Source organism: Eucalyptus grandis, chromosome 8 (genome assembly GCF_016545825.1).
Source record: "Eucalyptus grandis isolate ANBG69807.140 chromosome 8, ASM1654582v1, whole genome shotgun sequence".
Lineage (NCBI taxonomy): Eukaryota > Viridiplantae > Streptophyta > Magnoliopsida > Myrtales > Myrtaceae > Eucalyptus > Eucalyptus grandis.
The window spans coordinates 71,101,511-71,111,869 of record NC_052619.1 but is presented as its reverse complement, the minus strand read 5'-3'; the positions used below and the strand labels follow the sequence as shown (position 1 = coordinate 71,111,869).

Below are 10,359 nucleotides of genomic sequence, written 5' to 3'. Positions count from 1 at the left end.
TAAACTATGTTAAGAGCGGTAATGCTTAGTAACTCTTGCTTATTTTATTTAGTGGAAAATAAATTATTTGAAAAATATTTTTTTATAAACGATTTTTATATTAAAAAAACAACGAAAAATATCTTTGTTGATAATGAAAAAAATTATTAATTAATTATTTAAGTGATATAAATGATTGTTCTGATGAAAATATTTTAAAACAATTTACTCAACCTCCCGTATCCATTCAAAGAACGTTCAATTTGATAAAAGATCGCAAATCTTTGATGGATCCAAGAAGAGATGGATCCTTCACGTTAAACTCTCCCACTTCACGAGGAACCCCTTTTTCTTTTATATTTTCTTTTGCCTAATATTTAAAAAAAATTAAATAAATAAATAAAAGAAGAAGAAGGATCTAGTGTTGAAAATAGGATAAATTACTTCATTTCCGCTATCCTAGAAGGAGGTCGCCGACCAAAAAAAAAAAAAGGAGGAGGAGGTCGGCCTGGATCTATTCCGCCCGTTCATTTTCACTTTATATTACTAAATATATAAAATCTTTAATTTAACAATACCAATAAACAACAACATCTTGTGAGGAAAAAGGCCAAAAGGCAGACAAAACAGAAATGTAAGGACAACGAAAGGTATCGAATACAAATCTTAAGAACTTTCACATCGATTCGCGAGCTAGAAAGCGAGGCTTACAATGAATATTATTATTATTTGAAAAAAATTGATATAAATAATTCATGAACTTTAAGGTAATATATAATATGATTTATCAAATTTTAATTTATTTAATGTGTTTATCAAATTTTGGCCTAATATATAACTGTCTTATGAACTTTCAATTCCTTGAACTTTTTGTATATATTTAATATAGTTTATAAACTATGTAAAAGTATCCGAAGTTGTTACTAAACTTAAATTAATGAAAGGATAATATTAAATATCTTCATAGAATCTAGGGATTAGATTGAATAAGTAATAAAAATTTAGGAATCACATTAAATAAATTCAAAATTTAGAGATAACATTACATATTTGATTAAAGTTTAAGAATTATATTAATAAATTAAAAAAATTAGGAATCATGTTACATATCACATTAAAATTCGAAGATGATTTGTGTCATTATCTCCATATCGTCGGCATCATAAACTTTAGGCAAGAAAAGGAAGGGGGGAAATTGATTTTTGGAAAAGGTGAAGATACACGTGCTTCTTGGGAGAGGACACTTATCTAACCAGGCAAGCAAATCTCATCACCTTTTGGGTCCCGCTCAGCGCCTCAAAGGTCGTAATTTGCAATAATATTTTCCCACGAAAAACGTGGGTGTTAAATCTAAATCGAACAAAGGTCATGTAAAAATCAGGTTCAATTGATATTTATATATTTTTTTGCTGCAACCCCCCAAAAAAATCGCTTGAAAATGTATAATGAAGAGCACAAATAAATTCACCTAAATCAGTAAGGACAAGTAAGATCCTTTAATTTTCTTTTTCTTTTTTTGCAATTTAATCTTAATTTTAAAAGTCAATATTTTTGCTCCCAAATTTTTGTTTATTATCGATTATTTTATCTTTTTTTCATGGGAAGGAAATGATTTGAAGCATTTATCTTTTTCCAAAGTAGCTTCGTACAAAACTTTTGAATGCTTCCACGCCCGTTCGATGCCAAAGGCATTAGAATAGATTGGAGTGATTCTGGTAGGGAGGAGAAAACTTTTAAACTCTTTTTATTCATCTTTATTTTGTCAATATAATATATCTATTGCACTGTCCTCAATCAGGGGAACTAAGTCAACCTGTGATTGAGGACAGTACCGTAAGGCATGCCAACCCGGATGTGGACATTTAACCTGAGATAGCTAGTATAAGCACCTAGAGGGGGTGGTGAATAGGTGTAAAAATAATATCTCGAGATAAAAGAGCAATACTAAGCAGACAATAGAAATGAAGTTTTTCTTTGGTTAACAAAATGAATTATGATCAAAGTAAAGCAGAGAGTAGGGAAGAGAAAATTGAACACGTTTATAGTGGTTCGGCTTATTCCAAGCCTACGTCCACTCTTCTGCACTAACAGCCCACTGGCTGGATTTCACTATGAACAAAAGAGTTGTTACAGCAAAGCTCTCCCTTGATTCCATAGTATAGAAACTCTACCACACTTCCTCAAGGTCTCTCAAAGAAATAGACTCTCTTTTGCGTACAAGATTTCGCTTAACAAATGAATTGACTAAGAACAAAGAGCTTCAGATTTTGAAATTCTTCTATCGTGCACACACTCGAATAATTGGAACGTCTTCCTTTTATACTCATTTATGCCATCATACCCGTTGGCACTTACCAAAGGAATTCCTCCAATCTACCCGTTGGACGGAATCAATCGAGCTCGATAACCCATCAATCATGCTCGCCCATATAATCAGGATCTCGATTTCCATAAGTAGAACCTTCCAAGTATACTTCGCCAATCATCGGATTCTCAATCTCTGAATCAATCATGATCAAATAAAAGATTCCGTTATGTCATATCCAGCCAAGAGATCTTCTCCAGTCGATAAGGTCAAATCCTTAATGAAATACTCAGTTCTAGATAACCCTTCTTCGACGGTCTAGAAACTGTCAATGCGGATAGACTTTGAGTCTTGAGTCTGGCAATCCAGGGTCTTCAGACTTTGAATAGTAGAGTCTGCAAATCTTCAGACTAGACTGATGGAAATGTTTTGTCAGCTTCAAAATGCTCCAAGAAGATTTCTCCAACATAACCCACCCTCACTCACTCTAGGCTCGGGAGGCTATTATACCTGCCTACCCGGTAGTAACTAGAATAGAAGTCCCGACGTAGTGTCTACATTCACCACCATGAGACTCCATAATTTCATGTCTATCTTTGTCTTCCCGATAAAGAGGGAATAGAAGGACAACGCGGGGTCTCTCACCCTAGAGCAATTCTCTCGCATATTTCCTCCATGAGCCTTTTAAGGACCTGCTCAGGTCCATATCGCTATTAAGTAATTCATATAAAAAGATCAAAACCTTAATTTAGAAAGTGCCACCGATTGTCCTTCAATCATTCCACCAATGAAATTTGTTGACCTGGACTTAGTGCCGTTAAATTGTTAATGTGGACTTTTTTTCGAAAAAAATTATCGACGAGAGTCATCCACGGACACTCGAGCTCGCACTCTAGCCTTTAGATTCAAGCGGCAACAAGTACAAGGGTTAACATTGAAGAGGTTAGGAATGAGTAGTTTCAAATTTCACCCGAAACCTGAAATCTACTCATTATAATAGGTTTTCTAATTTTTAGAATTTGGAACCTACCTTACATAATCATGAACTTGAAACCTATATTGTCACGGATTTCAAAGTGAGCTCTAAAGGTTATATAAATCCTACTTATATTCTTAATTTGACGATTGCAGTGAATCATCACTTCTAATAATCACCATTTACTATAATTTAATTATCACAACTCATATTTTTATATACGAATATTATAAAATATTAAATAAAGTACAAATTTTAGTCATGTATATCGCCGGAAATGGAAGTCCATACTAATAGTTTCAAATTATACATACATTATTAGACACCATGGAATGTCTCAAGATAGCATGAAAACATAAAATAAAGAAAACACAACACTTATTCTAGATCCTCAAAACTTGAACTTATCCATTAGAATAAGTTTTTCAATTTTTAAAATTTGAAATTTATCATGCATATCTTAAAACTAGGCTAGTTCCCACATGTTCGATTTTCGGGTTCCCAATTCTACTTTGGATCTGTACTAATCCTTAGGGAGGCGGTATGAGGCAAGAAGGGCATTCGGCTCTGGTGATGAAGAGGGTTTGGGTGTGAGCGGGTTAGGATCAGGATTTAGGCATCTTTGTGGTGTCATGTAAAATTTTCGAGCAAACCATGGCAGAACATTTGTACTATGATGTCCACGTCATCAATCCGCCACTCAATTCGACACGAGAAAAAGGAGGTGAGGACACCCTGTAAGCTTGGCATAATCCTCAGACGCCGACACTTAAGTGCCATAACTTTAAAATGGTACACTTAAGTGCCATCATCGAGCAAAATGGGACACTTAAGTGCCACTCCGGCGAAAATCCGGCCAAATGGCTGACGTGGCAATTTTCCGGCGAGTTTAGTCCAAAATGGCGTCGTTTTGCATGCGACGTGGCGGAGAAAACGCAAAACGACGCCGTTTCGTGTCTACGTGTAATTAATAATATAAAAATTAATTAAATTATAAAGTATTCAAAAAATTAAAAAAAAAAATTTAAAAATTTAAAAAAAATTAAGAAAAATTTAAAAATTAAGAAAATTTTAAAATTTTTAAAAAATTAAGAAAAAAATAAAGGGGGGGTCGAAGGGCGGGCCGAGGGCCGAGCCCTCGCCGCCGCCCGCCCCCCGTCGTCGCCGGGGAAGGGCCGGCGACGGAGGGGGAGGGTCGGCCGGGTCGTCGGCCCTCGGCCGGCCGACGACGAGGGCTCGCAGCCCTCGCCGGATCGCGGCGGGCCGCGACCCTCGCCTAGATGGGCGAGGGCTCGCGGGCCCTCGCCGCCCGCCGGCCGGCCTCGCCCCCCGGCCAGGCCCGGCGACCCGGCCGACCCTCCCCACTCCGTCGCCGGCCCTTCCCGGCGGCGGGGAGGGGAGGACCGGCGGCGAGGGCCCGCGAGCCCTCGCCGAGATCGGGGCGAGGCTCGCGGGCCCTCGCCGCTGTCGGCCGGCCTCGCCGGCCTCGCCAGGGCCCGGCGACCCGCCTGGGGCCGGCGACCCGCCGACCCTCCCACTCCGTCGCCGGCCCTTCCCGGCGGCGGCGGGGGAGGCGACCGGCGGCGAGGGCCCGCGAGCCCTCGCCGAGATCCGGGCGAGGTCGCGGCCCTCGCCGCGATCCGGTGAGGGCTGCGAGCCCTCGCCGTCGGCCGCCGGGGGCCGTGACCCGGCCGACCCTCCCCCTCCCGACCCTCCCCCTCCATCGCCGGCCCTTCCCGGCGACGGCGGCGACGGCGGCGGCGAGGGCTCAGCCCTCAGCCGCCCCCTTCGACCCCCCTTTTTTTAATTTTTTTAAATTTTCTTATTTTTTTAAAATTAAAATTTTTTAAATTTTCTTATTTTTTAAATTTTTTAAATTTCTTAAAATTAAAATTTTTTTAATTTTTTTTAATTTTTTTAAAATTTTTAAAATTAAAATTCTTACATTTTTAAATTTTTATTATTTTTTTATTATTTTTTATGCTGATTTGGAGCTCCTGTTTTACGTAGCAAAAAATAATAATAAAAAATTGCCACGTAGGATTTCCGGCAAGGGTCGCCGGAGGTGGCACTTAAGTGTCCCACTCGAAAAAAAAAGTGGCACTTAAGTGTACCGTTTGAAAGTTATGGCACTTAAGTGTCGGCGTCTTCGAGTTATGGCAGACTTCAAGCTGTCTTCGCCCGAGAAAAAGTATAACGTAAGGATTAAACAAAGAATATTTTATATAAATAGAGGGACGCTTTTGGAACAAAAAGAAAAATAGATGGGCTGTTCTGTTTTTTTCAGCAAAGTACTGGCACCACCGGTGACATTTACTCTATTGTCTCTTATCTCTAAGTACATGAAAGAGCCATGTAGGTCGTGCGCATTCTTTTCATTCCTTTCTCTCATAAACAACCAATTAAAAAGATAAATAATTACTATTGCATTTTTCCTACAAAGGTTGTATAACTTTTTATTAACACAAGCCATCTCCGCTGCAATTAAGATGGACAACCATAATTTCATGGAAAAGAAAAGGAACAACTTATATAAAATATATCTTTACCAAAAGTAATTTCGATATTGAAGAAAAATATTTGAAATATCGAGATGGTTCTCCGAGATTGCTTCTATAGTTTCTCTTGGTAGACTGCAAGGCACACGAGATGTACTAAAATCACTCGTCGGTTGTCACATGTAAGACCCAAGCCGACTCATTTTATTTTTTATTATTTGATATGTAAATGTCAAGTGAGACTCACTTTGCACAAGATTACTTGGAATCGGAACTAGACTCTACACGGGACATGACTTGGCCGATGTCTGACTTCTTCAAAACAACTTACTAAGGTGATGAATCGGAAGAAATAATATTGACGGGCGCCATTGATTGAGTATAAATATTATCTTAGAAAATAACTTATTAAGGTGACATGTCATAAGAGGAACCGTTGTAGCATTAGGAAAAAGCTATTAAAACTAGCGATGATATCCTTTTCAGAAGTGGATCGAACGTGTTTTGAGAGGGGATATACTAAGATCGAGTTCTAGCCCCGAAACTGGACTGGATTTGGCCTTTCTTGCGCAACTTTTTATGGACCATGGCTTGATCATGAGCTGGTCAAGAAAGTCTGCAACTGCATCGATCGAGACAGTTGTCGGGAACTTTCGAATGTCTTTTGCAATCCTTCCACAATGTACTCGAGCGCTGTGGTGACGGCTATGTAACAGTGGGTGTTGGAACTAGTCTGACGATGGTGATTTTTTTGTTTAGAATCAGCATATAGAGTTACCAAAGGTGGGAGGAGGTGATGCTTGTGCTCAAGTTCCTTTGCTGCACCACTAGATATATGGACAAAGGTCGAAAGCACTGGCATGATGTTAACCTCCTGAAAGTCCTCCGGGAGCACGCCGTGTTTCGGTTTTCTGATGGCCCGACCGTCCCTATTACGCAGTTTCTGGGAAACCCATTTGGTAAACGGTGCACAAAACAGCGAAGCAGCCCGGAGAAACTTATCACCAAAGAATTTCTCTGTGTATCCTATCTTAAAAGCTTGTGCAACTGAAGCTAGGGCATTGGGTTCATGCCTTACGCCATTTAGGCGACCCCTTTCCAGATTTTGTTGCTTGTTATGTCTAGGTTGATCATTGCCGGTGACAAGGAATAATCATCTGCTTCTAGCTTATATTCCTCTTCCGCATATCTGCGGGTCCGGGCATTTAAGTGAAAAGAAAGAGCTTACTTGAGCACCAGAAAAGCGTCAAGTTAGATCAATACTCTTGATCTTAAATTTTATTGGCATCAATTATCAAAGATGCATAAGTTTTTAAACTAGGGAATGCATGAAACTCGATGAGTAACTCTTCTCGTTTCACATCCCAAAACATGGCTTCCCTCTCCCTCAATTGATCCCCACAACACAACTCTAAAACACCAAGTAAATTCGCGACGACAATCCTTTATTCTTCTTCATGTTATGATCATATGATTTAGTGAAGCGCATTGGCCAAGGCCAAGGAGTTGCTGGTCATCTGCTGCAGGTGCTCGATCAACTTCTCGAAGGGGAGTTTGGCGCTGGCGTCGATGAACGTGTCCTTGCAGGTCTCTAGGTTGGAGATGACGGCGGAGAGGTTGGTCTGCAGGCTGGGCTTGTCACCGGACTTGAGGTTCTGGAGGCTGGTCGTGAGGTCTGCCAAGGCGTCATCGTACATCTCGGTGCACACTTCCAGTAGCGACTTGTCCGCCTTGGCCGTGGAGACTGTCACCTTCGCCTGCCTCATCTGGACGATGAGGTAGTTGATTGCGCTCTGCGTCGCCTTCTCTGCATTCACCTTGCTCTTCACCATTGAGCTACAATTCATATAAGATTGAAATAAGACGTTATTTTCTTGCTTTCATTATGGTTGTAAACTTTGTCAATTTGGGGCAATGGTAAGAAATTCTATGGGTAATTGATTCTATCTAACTTGGCCTCTTCGCAATCATGAATCGATGCATCTCGCTGATCTGGAAATTTTCGAATGTACACATTGTGGCCAGAAGATTTGTGATTGAGGCGATTTTAACTCTGAAATTTGAAAAGGTTACAAGCCATGCGAGAACGTTTATCAAGGCGATCGGATGTTCGACTTTGGGCTATATCACATCAGCGGGACACAAACATCAAATCCAAGAAACACAATCCGCATGCCAATTTTCCCCTTTTCAAACCACGTGAAATCTCCTACATCGCCTGTCTTTTTACCTGCAGAGGGCCGGATAGTCGGTGTTTTTGCAGAGATCGCCTAACAAGACTCGGCCCGCACTGGCGTGGTGGGCCAGCAAGAGGGTGGTCGCGGCAGCGATCAGGGCCACCAGGGCGGAGCTGCGGGCGGAAGCCATGTTTGATTGAATTCTTGATGACCCCTTTCTTTTTTCTTCTGCAGGGTCTTGAACAGGGAAGATCTCGTTGTGGGGGTGGGGATGTTGGGTCTTTATAAAGGAAGGGAGGCTCGTTAAGCGGTTGGGAAATTGGCCGTTTTCGGTTTGTTTATTGTTGGCCATTTCGATCGTTTCTTCCATGACAGCGGCTTTCATTGTACCTTTGATTTCTGAGGTTGAGCATTGTTTTAGGGAAAGGCTTTTAGTGCGCTGGTTTCACCAACCTCCTAATGACACAAAAGCTCGAATTCTTGTTAGTTATTTTTCGAGACAAAAATAATTACAATACCCTATTAAATTGATTTATTGTTTGAGAAACGGATTTATATACGACCCTTTTCGTGCAAGTGTGATAACATCATAATGGTGCAGGAGTAGGGTCATTTGCGTCATCGATAGAGAGGATCCGATAGTTGCTCCAATCTCAATATAGCAACGCGAGAAGGCAATGGCATGTGTGTGAATGTGAAAAATAGTCCAAATCAATATGTAGAGGTGGTTAAATGAGTCAAAGAGCCCCTCCCTAATCCAAATAGGTCGAGAGAGAATAGAAAACGGTCAAATAGATTCAAAGACCTTTTTCTATAAAAGGAAAGTTAAGGTGGGTCATGGAAATAAATCATCCAATAAAATAGGCCCTCGTGAGTGTTTAAGTTAGTAGACCCCGTCAAACGAATGAATAGGTCAAAAAAGATTTGATTCAAATTTAACCATTTAATCCATATTTAGCCATTTCTATTTAATACAATTTTAACAACCTGTACCCGACTAAAAGCCAATCCGAACCAAACCTATATTAGACCCAGCCCGAGCTCCAATTTTTAGCAATTTTCTCCAAAAACTGTTGCACTGAAGAATCGGCAACTCCATGACCAACTCAGGAAGTCGGTAAGAGAGCTCAGGTGCTCAGACTGAAACGTGGGTCAAGACTTTGCATGTCACATGAGCAATGCGGAGATGTAGGTGATCACGGTACTGACAAAAAAAGAACACCTGCGTAAATGGGTTAGGGGTCAGGTTCAGGTTACAAATCTTCACATTATTACTCTTGGAGCTACAAATTTGATCTAAATTTAGTAGAAAAGACCATGTCCGAAAAAAGTGCAAAAATATTTAAAGGTTTGACTTCGTTCATTTTCCAGAAAATAATTTCTAAGAAAACTTTTTAAAAATATTTCGGCGTTCATTTCATGGAAAATAAATTAATTGGGGAAAACATTTTTCATGAAGGAAAAAAAGTATTCTAAAATAGAAGAAAATGTTTTTCACTTTTCAAATAAGGAAAAACATTTTCCCCACTCACTCTCTCTTATCTCACATCCTTATTAGCCCCTAATTCTTTATTTTTCTACTTGTTTTTCTTTTTAAAAAAAAAGTCAAATCTATTTATTCTTTTTCTTTTTCTTTTCTTTTCTTTTTTTGGCTATTCTTCTTTGGCCTATCATCGACCGTCGGTCAAGGACCGGTCAAAAGTGAGCTTAGGCTTGCCAATTTGGCAAGGCTTGAGGCTAACGAGGTCGAGTTCGCTCCATCGGCAAGCGAGAGCCTCTAGCTCGCTAATGTGGCAAGGTAGCAAGTATGAGCCTAGCTCTAAGCTCGATGACCTCAGGCCTCATCAGATTAGCAAGCCTCAAGCCTCTAGCTTGCTTGTGGCTAATTGTTGGCCAGTGCTATGGCCAGCAATCGACCGAAGAAGAAGAGGAAAACAAAGAAATAAATAATTTAAAAATGAAATAATAATGAAATTATTGAAATAGAGTGTATGGAGAAAAATATTTTCCTTACGAATAGTAAAAATATTTTTCACTTCATTTTCAAGTTTTAACCGAACACAAAAAAATAATTATATATTTTTTTGCAAAATGACTTTTCTAAAAACATTTTTAAAATACATCATTTTTTCGCGAAACGAATGAAGCCTAGAAACGCCCAAACTCATCAAAATTGGTAACATTAAGAAAGAAAATGAGTACATGTAATGAACACCAACCAATGAGGGAAGGCGACGGTGCTTGCGCGATGAGCAACGGGGTCGATGGCTGTCCCTGAGGGACGAGCAACATTGGCGAGTTGTGTCTCTCACATCGAGCTTCGCAGGCCATGCCAGAGTTGGATTTCACATTGTGACATTTTGGACTCAAGCTGTTATTATTTTTTATTTTTTATTTTTTTTTATCAAAAATAGATATTGCATT

At 40.0% G+C, this 10,359-nt stretch overlaps 1 protein-coding gene across 1 annotated transcript; it reads right to left on the bottom strand.

The window, feature by feature from the left end:
* Positions 1-7,072: 7,072 nt before the first annotated feature.
* On the bottom strand, positions 7,073-8,249 carry LOC104414163 (putative pectinesterase/pectinesterase inhibitor 45). The gene is made up of 2 exons (XM_010025190.3): positions 7,989-8,249; positions 7,073-7,594 (listed from the first exon to the last, which is right to left on the bottom strand). Exons 1-2 carry the CDS (start codon positions 8,123-8,125, stop codon positions 7,234-7,236), a joined length of 498 nt encoding a protein of 165 aa, XP_010023492.3. The 5' UTR covers positions 8,126-8,249; the 3' UTR covers positions 7,073-7,233.
* Between the last annotated feature and the right edge of the window lie 2,110 nt (positions 8,250-10,359).

Excerpts from the sequence above, each read along its gene's own strand:
- LOC104414163 (XM_010025190.3), bottom strand. The coding sequence starts at position 8,125 with ATGGCTTCCGCCCGCAGCTCCGCCCTGGTGGCCCTGATCGCTGCCGCG. Across the intron at positions 7,595-7,988 it reads GACTATCCGGCCCTCTGCAG|CTCAATGGTGAAGAGCAAGG; the intron begins GTAAAAAGACAG and ends TATGAATTGTAG.